The sequence below is a fragment of the Cryptotermes secundus genome, unplaced genomic scaffold (genome assembly GCF_002891405.2).
Source record: "Cryptotermes secundus unplaced genomic scaffold, Csec_1.0 scaffold2458, whole genome shotgun sequence".
Lineage (NCBI taxonomy): Eukaryota > Metazoa > Arthropoda > Insecta > Blattodea > Kalotermitidae > Cryptotermes > Cryptotermes secundus.
Window position 1 is genome coordinate 149,987 of NW_019736442.1, and position 14,643 is coordinate 164,629.

Sequence of the window (14,643 nt, forward strand, 5' to 3'; positions counted from 1 at the left end):
CAGACAAATCAGATGGCTTAGGTCTCAGTAATTCAAGTTACAAGATGAAGCTGCCCCCATGCTTAGTTATTTAAACTTAACGCCATGAAGTTGTATGGGGGAGTAGATGTATAGCTCCATTATTTTTCACCTAGGCACTAGATGGGGTTGGTCAGCTTCATGCCCCAGCCCATTTACACCTGGGCAAGAACCTCCAGCTCCCACTGGACAAGAATCTGTGTGGAACCCAGAGATAGTCTGGATGCTTTAGAAACGAGAAAAATCTCTTACACCAATCAATAATCAACCCCTCACATGATCCAGCCCATATCCTGTTGCTATAGCGACTGATCTACCATGGCTCTTATTATCCTCCAAAATCTAAATTAGAATAAATAATATTGACCACTTCTGGAGTGTAACAAGGAGTAATGTGGATGACAGTACACAAGATTTCAGAGGAATCTGCTGCAACCTTCTTCGGGATAGATAGATTAATTTAGTTTGCAAAAGACTGGTACAGAAACTCCAAATGGCCCCAAATGAGTCTCAGCCTGAGAGCTCCCCTTTCAACTATCCATATCTTGCTTTACTCATCCACTCTGACATTGGAGGCAGCAGGTTCCTCATAAGGGCATGCCAGACTACATGCCTTTGCATCCCACAAGACAATATCTTCATACTCATGCCTGTAAAAACCTCAAATCTTAAATAAATTCAGATTCATATGCTAAAAATTAGACATAGCAATATGTTATCATCAAGCTATCAAACTGTCTCATGCACTTGAACCTGAAAACAGCACACTTGCCGCAATTCTCACTACAGTCAAATGCTATGACAACTGCATACAACGCTACGGAAAATTTGTGGGGATGAATACCAACTGTCAGAACCAGAGAATCAGAAAGAGCCTACAGCCTATGCTGGTAATGCAGCAGTTTTGTGATATCAACATAGCTGTCTGTAGGTTAAGACAGGCAAATATGTTACAACACAAAGAAACTCTCCCTTTTACAGGTATGCCAAGGCCAACAAAGTGTTCAGTAGTACCCTCTGACTGCATTTCAAACCACAAGTTCTCTAAACAAAACACAACTCAAAACTGCTGACCACTAATAAATTAAAAAAAAAAAACCAAATGTGTAATCTGAGCATTACATACAACAATTGGACCTTCTATTCACTAAGAGAGTGCAATAGCATTCAGAAAATAATCGTGGTTGGAAATGAAAAAATTAGGATTTGTACTGGAATAAATCTACTTTGTACATTACAATTACAGCTTTATTGAAACATAATATTACATACAGTACATTATTTATTTCATTTACCCAAAGCATTTAGTTTGTAGTCACATTAGACTTGTTGTGCTCAAGATAGGTCTCTGATAGCTAAAGTATGAAACGTTGTTCATGCAGGATAAACTGTCCACATTTTGTTCAGTTTGTAATTACTTTGGTTCCTACATTGTTCATGCAGGATAAACTGTCCATATTTTGTTCAGTTTGTAATTACTTTGGTTCCTACATTGTTCATGCAGGATAAACTGTCCATATTTTGTTCAGTTTGTAATTACTCTGGGTTCCTCTATATTCACACTGTCATTAGGCATTTAACTTTGTTTGTTGGGGTACATTATTATAATTACCTTCTTCTAACCGCTTCCATTTCCAGTACTCTCTTATGTATACAGCATGACTATTAAAGCTTGTGCTGTTCTAATTACTTGAGCTTTGTGTTGTCTGTAATTATGCATGCATTCAATGTATAAGTTTTTATGAGTTTCTCATGCTGTCATTTGGCATTTAACTTTGTTTGTTTGGGTACAATATTACAATTATCTTGTTCTAACCCCTTCCTTTTCTTGTACACTCTCATACATGCAGCACGACTATTACCAACTAAATACCCTGCTCTCAAATATTCTCAGTCCACGTTCTTCCATTAATGTCAGAAAGCAAGTGTCACATCCACACAAAACAAGAGGCAAAATTGAGGTTTTGTATACATTGTTTTTATGTTTATTGACCACAGACAAGAAAACCAGAGGTACTGAACACAATGATACCAAAAATTATCAGAATTCAAACTACTCTTAATGTCCACATTAATAAATTTTTAATTTGTTAACACCACTCTCAAATTTGCCACACTTTCATAGGATCTATTAGCTATCTCCATGGCTTTTGGTCCACAATTGAACTATACCGACCGAGCACCCGCCACTTGTTGGTGAAATTAATGCAAACTTTTGCGGATATTGAGTGTCATGTGGTCTGCGCAACGGATTCCCACGGTCGTTAGCATTAATCTTGTTTTTCTAAGCAGGAGCCACTACTTTTCCATTTAAGTACTGCCTTAATTACCCTCACAAGGCTGAATGGGCCCTGTTCCAGACCTATTACTTCTCAGAAAATCTGGTTACGCCAGGAATCGAACCTAGGACCTCTGGATCTGTAGCCAGGAACTCTGACCACAAGACAACAGAGGTGCTCATCACTTCCATAAACTATAACTTGTTTTTTTCTTCCTTTATGGTTTCACATTATCTCAACATTATATCATCCAAAATCACAATCAAAAAGCAATAGCAATAAAGAATCTCTTTCTTTTAGACTGTTCCAAACAGGAAACTTCCAAAATTCAAGTCATCTCACTAATTAACATAGGACCAAACTTAATCTTTAATGATGTCAATTCCAAATACAAATAACATGATAAAACTATGCATCACATATAAAGCTGTAACTAAGTCTCCAAAATACAAACGTAGGAATTTGTGATGATGGTATTTGGCCGTGTAATACCATGTAGTATACTAGACTGGTTCCTCTGAAATGTTGACTGACACCTGTTCCACGTCATATAGAACCCATGACCACAATGTTGAAACTGACTGTCATTATAACAACAAACATCACTATTCACAGCTCAAAAGTTTGAAACGTTTTCCACAACATTAGAAACATCAAGCTTTGTAGCAACTCTGTTCTACTGTTTCACGCTAAGCCAGAAATAAAACTTATTACCTCTCAGGAATAGCGCATACACAGGAAGTGACCAGGCAATGTCAAAACAACCTTCTATGCTATTTGCCTCATAAACTTGGCAGGATAATGCACAGGATATGTAAAATAATAATATCCTGGAAAGGAGTTCAAGTTTGGTGATTATGTAACAGTCAACATTTCAACTGCTCCTACATGCACCTGCCCTACCCTGTGTTTCCTCAAGGAAGTCTTCATTCATGTCTGGCACACCCCACACATGTACAGTTTAAACATATGCTCTTATGGTGATATGCTGTGACACTTCTGGTGCGTTTTCATCAGTGTCTTCGTCACAAAATGCTTGTGACATATATTACAACGATACGGTCTACTCCCTGTGTGGTACCGTTTGTGGATAGTAAGGGAAGACCGCTGTGAGAATTTCTTGCCACAAACCTCACAAGTATGGGGGCGTTCACCAGTGTGCGTCAACATGTGGATGCGAAGGACACCATTTTTAACAAACGCCTTTCCACATATGTCACAGACAACTGGTTTCTCTCCAGTGTGGGTTAGGTAATGCACCTGTAGTGAAGTTCGGGTAGTAAGGGCCTTGCCACATTTGTCGCACAGAAATCCAGTGTGGGACTTCAAATGTGCCATTAATCGCTTCTTCAACCTGAACATAAGGCCACAAGTTCTGCACTGGAATTCAGATTTGTCTTGTTCAGGGGCTGGATGACAGCTCTTAATGTGAGTGGTAAGGTCTCCCTTATAAAAATAGGCCCTTTCACAATAATCACATTTAAATGGCTTCTCTCCTGAGTGTACTATCTTGTGATTCTTCAAGGCATGCTTAGATATGAAACACTTACTGCACACATCACATTTGAAATTATATTCACCAAGATGTCTTTTCCTATGGAGGGTCAGTGTGTAATTTGTGATTGTAGCATATCCACACACATCACATACATAATCTTTAGTTCCTTTATGCCGTTTGTTGTGAGCTGTTAGCTGGCAGTTCTGTTTGAAAGTTTTGTTACATATACTGCAAATAAATGGACGGCCATCTTTATGACAAAAACTGTGCTGATTCAGATGTCCCTTAGTTGAAAATTCTCTATCACAAATTTCACATTTGAAAGCTTTCATAATCTCAAATACTGTCATTCCTACATTGGAGTTCAAGTTACTACACATGCTTGATTGTGATGACACACCACTTTTCACATCTGTAATCTCATCGTCTGCAATATTAACAAATTTTTGTGATGGAATGTGGGCAAGTGGTACAAATGTATATATCCTATTCTGTCTGCCAAGCAGTGATCCAGATGTGCCATCTGTTCTACCTGTCCCCTCATTCTCACTACAACTTGGAACATCTGCATGTCCTGTACCTCTAAGAACAGGACCTCTGATACTGGTATCTTCAGAACACCTAGAAACAAAAAAGTATACTGCAGTCAGAACTGGGTGGTTGCAATATCACTGACACATCCTCATTATCAAATTAACTGTCTCAAACAACCTAAACCCAAAATGGTCATTCAAAACAACTGATGCCACATGTTTGACATTCAAAATTGCTCCACATAACAGAGTAATATAGTATCACAAAAAAATCTGGTAAACTAAAAATGGAGGAAATCAAACCCTTTCATATTCCAGAAAACTGTCACAGCTGCAACTTCAACAAACACTTCTCTATCATCAAAGACTGTGAACACTGAATGTCTCTACACATAGCCAGAAACATTCAGTTTGTGATACAGTGGCCAGGCTAAGAAAAAGAAGAAAAAAAAAGAGGCTCCAAAGAGATGATGATGATGATGATCATGTGCAGTTTGGAAGGATGTTCTGTTTGAATTTAAATTCAGAATCTCTTGACGGCTGTTCCTCACACCACCAATCACCATTACATTAATGCACAACACATTGAATGACAATATTATGCCTCCCTCAAAAGTTAAACAGCACAGAAGTCTTCAAAATATTGTGATACAAGTTGTGTGGCAAAACTATAAAGTGGCTCATATCAAAATATAATCCACTGATCTCCAGCATATGCTGTTCTGTGTTCAAAAAAAAAAGGGGGGGGGGGTTATGTTCCTTTTCTTACATTTCACATACCCATGCAATGCCAATTATGTCAAGGGCCTCCTAACAGTCAGGCACTGAATGTCACACTAAACACTGTAAGATCTGCCATTCCCACATGTGAGATGTGTTCAAGGAAGGTTTGCTCACATGTCCAAGAACATTTTGTGTGCATGTGTGTGTGTGTCCACAACTACAAGTCAGTGGTAACTTAAAATTATGGGACATAATCACACAAAAAAAAAAACAATGGAACACCTGACTGTAGAGATAACAGGAACTGTAACATAGAGAATTAACACTGCACTGGAAAGGACAGACAAAACATCCATGAATATAATGTGTGGAAACCCCATGTGGTGTTAGACTTTATAATCTCATATTAAAAATATGCTATTCTGAAGAATAATCCATGACAATGTCATATCTTTTATTGAAAAAAAAAAAAACTCTTAGCTAGTGTCCCATTCATTCTGACACTGAGTTCAATGAATATACAATACAACAAACAAGAAATATGTTTTGTTTGAAAACTGCACCCAGTCCACAAATCACTATCTACCATTAATCTGCGCCACAGACAAATAACGGGAGTTCAGTGATCAAGGAAACCTGGAAGCAGAGTGGATCAGATACAACATTTCTCACAGATTACTGCTCTAACTGCGGATAACAGAATGAGTCATTAGCGCTGACAAATGCGTGCATTCTCACTAGTGTAGGGTGGATGGAACATTTCTCTGCGAGTACTGTGACCTTCCCCACTAGCGAGAGGGCAGTCATGTCACTGATTCCCTCACATCAGTTTCTGTACATGCATGCATTTATAAGAATACTGTAAAATGATAGCACACACTTACTGTACTTTATAACAGGTGCCGAAAATGACACCCTTCTGCTTGCAAACATGCCTCCAATTGCATAAATAAATTATGCAACACTTTCTCAAGTTGGACCATGGTAATCAAACCAATTACACATTATTTCATTCTGCAGAGCGTCAGTGGTGCGAGGATTATTCTTGCAGACTTTTCCCTTTAGATTTCCCCAAAGATAAAAATCACAAAAACTGAGATCTGGGAGGTCACAGTCCTCTGCTGATTATTCTGTCTTCAAACACTTCCCATATTGTGACCATGGTTGCATTAGCCATGTGCTGCAGTGTTGTCTTGATGAAAATACTCACATTGTCATTCTTCAGCAGTCAGCTGACTGAAGAACAGATTCAGTATATCATTAACGTAGCGGTCAGAGTTCACAGTTTCATGGAAAAATAAGGGGTCAACGATTCACCACAGACTTATGGCACACCACACCCCCACGTTTTCACTATGCAATGCCACTTGCTGTATTGCTTGAGGATTTTCATTGCTCTATATTCCTACATTTTGTGTACTGACATGACCACTAACGTGAAAGCATGATTCATCAGTAACAAACAGAAAATGTGGATTCACGATTCCATCGTGCACATTATCCAGCAGCCAGTTGCAAGAATGAATTCTTGCTGCACAATCTCTTTCTTTCAGCTTATGCACAACTGTTATTTTATACGGGTGAAATCTGATTGATTTTGTGGTTGTGAAAGCAGATCCTAGTGAAACACAAGTTTCCTGTGCTAAGAGTCTTAACGATTTTCAAGGACTGATCTGTAGTCATGCCTCAATATCCAGAACCTTTTCTTCAGTCAGCACAATCGTACCGATTGCTTCTTTATGTCACACACAGAATCTGTGGCATCCACTTTTTCACAAGCTTGGATACACACGACTTTGTGGAAACTGGAAAGACAGGATATTTACGAGGAAACTAAAGGATACATTTTCAATGAGTTTACTTTTCCTTGCAAATGTTTTGATAATAAACACACTCTGTTCAATAGTGAACTTCATGTCAGTATTAATGTTGACCGCCTATCGACACCTCTAATACAGACTGAATATTAATGCGACTTACTGCAGTGACAAGATCAGACTACCTGACGGCACCTGTTTATTAGCGCTACTGACTCGTTCTGTTATCGGCAGTTACAGCAGAAATATGTGAGAAATTCCGTGCCTGCTCCCCACTGTTGCTAGGTTTCCTCAATCACTGAATGCCCTTTACATCCTCTCCAATGCCCAGTACACCATAAATGTCTAAACAATGAAAAGAGCAGGGCACCTAAATTATATTTCTAATGCTAATGGAATGTCTCACAGGAAAATACAACCATTATCTGCATGATTAGCATGTACAAAATAACATTCCTCCTCTGGAACTAAACACAATATGTTGGGAGCACATAAACAAACACTTTCCAAAATCAATGCAAAGGAAGGTTGAACTACACGTACTTCGGTTATTGCCACTGTACACATCTAAGAAACGCTGTCTGAATATCACCTTAATGAGTCTCAATTACTTTTTCTGCAAAACCACTTAGACATTTATGGTATATTCTGGAAGAATTTCAACCTCTGTTTACAATCAATATGTAGCCCTAGAAGATGTTCGGCTGCAAACATAGAATTATACAATCTGGTCTACAGCATTCAACATGCTGTTTGTTAGCTATCAGGGTTGAGAAACTTATGTAGGATTCATATCAATTCCAAGCAAATCAATTTGAAACTTCAAATTGTAATAAACAGACAAGGCTCTGATGTATTTAGTACATTGTGTTAAATAACACATATGCTGTAAATAAATGACTTCTACTTCCCCTGTATAAGCACTGACACACATGTATTTTTAGATAACTTAGCAACCCTATGATATCATCATAAACTGCAATGCATATGACAAAGCTGACAAAATAAACAGCAAATATCTCATAATGTAATGAACACACAACTACAAAATAAAGTACTTTAAGGCATACAGATGAGTTCAGCAATAAATATACAATTAAACCGTAGTACACATTTATAATCACCAACAAGTCATGATCCAAGATAGCTTCAACCTGATCCTCATGTTAAACATGAGCCATCGCAGACTGCACTATTAGGAATGGCTACTGAAATGAGTAGAATAGGAAAGAAAGAAAACAACTGAATCTAAGAAGAAAAGTTTGCTGTAACACTTTCTCCTCCAATAATATAATTATGAGCTATAGCATTCAGAATGGTTACACTGGCAAAACAAGTACATATGTGAAATGAAGTGTAGCAGACTGCGAGAATTAAAAAAAACTTCAAGAAAACTTACAATGATAAAATCCTAACTACAAAACTTTATACACACAGTACGATTATGAACAATATTCATCAGAATAAAACACATATAATAACATGCCATTTCAATGTGGATCGGCATTGTGTACCTTCTGATGCATCTTTAGCAGCGTTCTTGTAACGAAATCCTTACTGCAAACTAGACAGTGGTATGGTTTCTTACCACTGTGGTAACGTTTATGGACAACCAATGAAGACTGCTGTGTGAAACATTTACCGCACAGGTTACAGGTGTGTGGACGTTCACCCGAGTGTGTGCGATCATGGACTTTGAGGTAACTTTGGGAATTGAATTTCTTGCCACAAGTTTTGCAAGCGAATGGCTTCTCCCCAGTATGTATTCGCCGATGTGACACAAGTGATGTATGAGTAGTCACAGCCCTCCCACATATGTCACACACAAACACAGTTTTTTCCTTCCTGAAATGTATCCTCTTGTGTTGCCTAAATTCTGGCAGGGAGTGAAATGATTTCCCACAGTTCTTGCAGGGATAGCTGTGATTCTCCTCAGGGTCTGGGTGTGAGCTCTTCATGTGGTACGTGTAATGCTTCTTGTTTATAAAAACCTTCCCACATGTATCACACTGAAATGGTTTCTCACCCATGTGGGCATTCATGTGGCCTTCCAAGTCAAGTTTTGAGAAAAAACCTTTCCCACAAGTATCACATTTTAGTCGAAACTGACCAAAGTGTCGCATCTTATGAATCTCCAATGTGCTCTTGAAAGTTGTGGCATATCCACATATATCGCAAATCTCATTCTTGTCTCTGTTATGTTTTCTTTCATGGGCACGAGCATCATGCTTGCTTTTGAATTTCTTATTACATACATTGCACTCAAATGGTCGTTCTACACTGTGCGCACTCAAGTGCCGTTTTAGTTTGTAATTGAACTTAAATTCCTTTCCGCACTTCTCACATGCATACTTCTTTGCATTTCCAGACTCCTTCATGGGCCCAAGTGCTTTGTTCTCAACAACAGGAACTGCCATTCTGTCACTGTTTCCCATAAAACCTGGTTCTGTGACAATGGGAGGAACTGCTTCAATCCTAGACTGAGCATTCTGATTAACACACGGGCAAGATTCAGACTGAAGGTTCTGCTGATTCATCTCCTGAATTCCTGACTGGTGATTTGATGGGATGTTATAAGTGGCATTATTAGGAGACTGATTCTTCAACATCAGGGGTGGCAAAACGCACATGAACTTATAATCTGATCCAGGAATAACTGTGAATATCCGGCCACCTAGCGGACCAACTAAGGTACCTGCATACGGACTTGTGAAGGAAGGTGGATATATGTTTCCAGCACTGGAATCCTCTGATGACCTAGAAACAAGAGAAACCTAATATGAGTTACCTTCTCCACCCAAACCACTGTGTGAAATATCTGCTAATGCCTATCTCAGTTCAGTTCCTGTAAAATGGTATTCGTAGGTCAGAATGCCACTTTTTGTCCACCATTAAATTTTCTAAGTTTTTCACTCCTGGATGCCACATAAATTAAACTCACTGTCAAACTACCCCCGATGTTGAGAATACAGTGTCCACTTCTTTTCTCCTATTAAATACAGTTTCGATAAAAAGATCTCCAGAAACAAACATGGATGGGGTGAAGAAGATTCAGAGGGAAAAATAATCCATATTTTGGTCGGGTCAAATTAAGGGTGAATGTGAACTGGGTATGTAGCTATGATGGGAAACTTACACACAATTCTGATGTACAAGCATCTTAGAAAATGGCAACAAAAAAGCCAACCAAAAGTTGTCAAGGCAATAATAAATAAGAGATAAATGTGAGGAAATGAATTATACATCACACTTGAGCGTGACTTTACCCAATGGCTTGCTTTGCTATCAAAGGTAATGAACCACTGAACTCACTTACCAGACATATATGTGGGTATGCATCCTAATGGGGGAGACCTTTCTCCTATTCTTCAAGTCTGATCAGTCACAGTATCAAGTGTAAATGAGAAAGAGGAGAGCAGCGTTGGAAATGGATATTGAAAGACTTTGTGAACCAATTACAGACAATATTGGACTGCTGGCCAAAGAGAGTTGAAACAGCACAATCCATGATTTGATGAATGTTACACATTATCAGATCCCAGAAAACAAGCCAAACTGCAACTGATACAGGAATTGAGCCAAATAAATGGGAACAGTGTGTGGGTGTTGTTCCTTCTTGTACAAGTTCACAAAACTCACTGGATGATAGCAATACACACATTCCCATGCAACTATACCTTATTATTTTAGCAGAAATCTTAACTTCACATTTTAAATAGCACCATTTGGGGGTCCATCTCTCTCTTAATAGTCCTCTGGGTTAGTTTTGTGATATGAAGTAAATCCACAACTTTGAAAGATGCCATATTTCTCCATTTTTGTGCGATAAAATGTGAAACTTACATAACAAAACACGTCACAACTTTTGCCTGCCGTGCCCAATAAGACCTAAAGAATTATGCTTCTATAACACTACCTTTCTACTTCCTTTCAGGCAATGATCTCGAAACTTATGTCCACTAAAGAGCAATAAACAACAAAGACAACAGATGGAAGTGTCCCTAGTTTCACAGGTACAGTTAGTGGTACTGAGGCCATCAACTACATGATTATGCAGGATCAGAGGATCTCACAACGATGGTTATGAAGAACATATCACCTCAATCTTCATGGCCATAGAACAAGCCAAGCAATAAACCAGTGTGAACCTTACACCTGCTTTCAATCTGGTTTCCTGATCGCATTATTATTCGACCCTAAAACTGAACTGTCTATCACGGGCTGGGGTTGAAACAAGGGAGAATACACAGAGTAAATATGGCAATTACAATGCATTTCAATGAAACTGGCTTTACAGTGCTTTCAAAATCATCATAGTTAAAAAAAAAGATCACATCACAGGTGTCTAAGGAGGATCAAGAGTAGAAAGAAGATGGTGGTAGAAAACTTCAGCAACATTTTTGTCGACACTACAGGCCTTCGACACTGTGAAGAAATATATCGTGTGATGTCAAAAGATAACACAGTGGCAGCCCTCAACACTTTGAGAACAAGGTGCACAGGGTTTAGAAGAAAGAAAATGATGACACTTGGAAGAAGTGAACCAGAAACGTTTAGTGCAATACACTGAAACTGATTACATTCTCATTGTAGTATGACATCAATTACATGCATTTAACCTTTTAATGCCAGACTTTTGAAATTGTGGTAAGCTTGAGTTGGCCAGAGTTTATTTGCCCGCTGCTGGTGTGCATTTAAATGCCCGTTGCTACTCTGTGTTTAAATGTATGTTCCTGTTGTTAGGGCACTTACACAATTTTAAGCATAGTTTAAAAATGCTACATCTAACACAATTTTCATGATAAATGGATGGAATTAGCTTTGTTTGTATCGGTAAAGAACATAGTGTCGCATATTATAATATAATTATATCTGCAAGAGAGTATTGCTCTTTCTATGGTCATAAACAGACAGTTGCTTCATGGCTAAGATACAGAGTGCTATCTGTTTTCTGAATGTGTTCATAGTGAACTCGAATACTGTAGTTTCATTTCAGCCTATATATACATCAAGCAGATAACAACAAGAAAGGTATGTACATCAAATTTTACTACATATTTTTAACACATTAATCTGCAGAATCTGCAATAAAAGTACTGGCTCGTGGATGAGTTTGGGTATTACTCATATGAATACCCTTTTTGTTGTTGTTCACTTAGGTATCATTTTAATTCCTCTATAAGGGCTTTACTCAAGTCTGTCTGGTAATTACTACATTTAAAAATAAATATTTAGGACTGTGCATGCGCTTCTACTAGTGGCGTGTGCGCGCGCTTCCACTAGCGGAGTTTAAATGCCCGACTGGACAAATTGGGATACTTTGGCCATGACGACCACACTCATCACTGGCCCAGTGTTAATTCCAACAGCTACGTAAATTTTCATTTTCTTGATTTTACATTAATTTTAAATGGTTCTGTTAGAAATGTAAAATACAGGTTTAACTGAATTTGGAACTATGACGAAGGAGATAACAAGGAGGTTGGAAACTGCATAATGATGAGCTTAATAATTTGTAATCCTTCCAGCCACACTAGGCCCTGGGTTTGACAAAGCTTGTAACAGAAATGAGTACCAAGAATCTGCCTGGTGTAAACTGCAGTCAGCATGTAAGACTGACCTCACTGTCATCTGTAAGCCTCGATGCTCTATGCCCTATGAGCCTCCACAACCTCTTACAAGGATAACTTTACCTTTTTCATTTCTTACTCCTTAGAATGAGATGGGAAGGGAAATGACCATGCATTTTACAGAAATGCATACAAACTTTTGGTACAAAGAGCTGAAGAAAAGTGACCACTATGAGGATTCAAACATAATTAAAAGAGTAATACAGAATACAGGAAGACTGGCTGTGGATTGTAACAACAGGAACCATAGTTGGTTCTTGCCAACATGATAATGAACCTTCTGATTCCAAACATTCTTGACTACTTGAACAATTATTAGCATCGCAAGAATGACTCTGTTCCAGATTTTTCTCCTGGGCAACAGTTCCTATATCTGCAATCATCACCATACGATTCACTTGATGTTACACACATGCACATCTAAAAACAACATTTTCAAATTACTGCTAAATAATATAGGAACAGTTCTCTCCTGAGATTAGTTGTCTAGCCACCATTCTAAGCTGATAATCATGAGGTAATGTTCATTAATCTGCATGTATTGCTGGTAAACATTCTCATGCTTTCTGACTTTATTTAGTAGTCCAGATGCAAACTCAAAGACATCAAATTCAATTCTGATGCCTCGTTTCTAAATTCTAAGCCAAATTCTACACGAAGTTCATAATGAACACTCTCAGATTTACAAATGGGACATATAAACAATTACTACAATAAAAAATAATGCCTTGGGGGGGGGGAGACAGCTAAGGAGCACAACAAATTGTAATATCTCTGTCATCAGTGCAGAAGAGTGAGCAGAGTGTGGGAAATGATCCAAATTTAGGGGGTGCTAGGACAGGAACATGGCCATGATGCAACCAATGGAAGTAAGAGATACTGCCAATTCGGTCACATCATGAGAGACTGTAACATTCAAAGAACTTGGATTAATACATCATATACCAAACAGATATATTTAAGATCTAGAATTTCTGTACTAAACAATTCACAATAATCTGGCATGTAAACGCAATCCTGAGTAATGGGTCTGCAAATAAGAAGATATGGATAACAACGACAACGATGAAGACTGGAAATAACAACATAGTAACACTGTTTTCTGGGCGGTCCATGGGAAGAAGTTATAACCAGGACTCTTAGTGAGTCAGTCAGTTGACTGTAGCTGGAAGCCATGGCCAGAGAATGTTTGAGAGCCCAGAAGAAGGGGAATGTCTGCCAGTGAAAGCTGCTATAGAGCAATGGCCGGGGAAGATGCGACTATTTGGTGTGTGTAACAATGTACTAGTGCAGTCATGTAGTGTATCAAAAAGTCCAATAAATCCAATCATCAACCCAAAACCCCGCCTACAATCACTGTAAAACAATGAAAATATAATGAATACTTAACTTGACAAACAGCAGAACTTCTGATTTTGTGTAGTGCACAGGTTGTGCCACAAAGAATTTGAATCTGGAATACACCAACACTGACACGAATAAACCTTGTAAAGATTGTGTTGTATACTCCAGTTACAATGCTTACAAAATTATATACTACCATATACTAATTATAAAACTTATCATCACTACATGGTGCTAGCTATCAGACAAACTGTGTTCTGCAGAACAGAAATATCATTAAACATACTGCCTCATGTCAGTGACTAGACATGGGGTTTGGCTAGTAAACTGACCACTGAACTCTTAAAACTCATGGCAATTAAATACAGGGTTCTCAGTAATTCACACAATCAACTTCTAACTATGGCACATACTAAGGCTTCTATGTCATCACTAGGCACTGCTTGGTAACATCTCAAAAATATCCTCTTTTCCTGGCATCATTACTCAAAATATATCTTCATATTCCCAACTGCAACTGCCTCATAACTGACAAAGAGTAAAAGTTACTTTACAACTGGCAGTTTACCACCTATCATTTCGTCTTCACGTCAAGACCCTTGTGCCTCGCAATCAAAGTTTTTTCAACTTAACCCTTGTGGTAATAATCCTCATCCAACTACCTCTCTGATGAGAAGATGAGTTTGTCACTCATAAATATGCTTGACCTTTAGTCAAGTGTATGTATCGCATATATAGCATATTATTGAAAATTCTTCCTATTTACAAGTTCTGTGTCAGTCCATGCTTTGCAAAGCAGAT

The 14,643-nt window shown here is 38.3% G+C and overlaps 1 protein-coding gene across 11 annotated transcripts in view; it reads right to left on the minus strand.

Moving 5' to 3' along the window:
* LOC111869995 (zinc finger protein 260) overlaps positions 1 to 14,643 on the minus strand; it is a 303,781-nt gene that overhangs the window by 134,699 nt on the left and 154,439 nt on the right. The window contains exons 4-5 of one of the 11 annotated variants that reach the window (XM_023861916.2): positions 8,383 to 9,625; positions 4,350 to 4,416 (exon numbers count right to left, since the gene is read on the minus strand). The exons of 9 other annotated variants lie outside the window; for them this stretch is intronic. In XM_023861916.2, coding sequence (XP_023717684.1) covers positions 4,408 to 4,416; positions 8,383 to 9,625 — 1,252 coding nt within the window. In that variant the 3' untranslated portion in view covers positions 4,350 to 4,407. Of the gene's footprint in view, positions 1 to 4,349; positions 4,417 to 6,858; positions 9,626 to 14,643 lie in introns of those variants that run through there. One more of the 11 variants, XM_023861914.2, reaches the window with a different exon arrangement.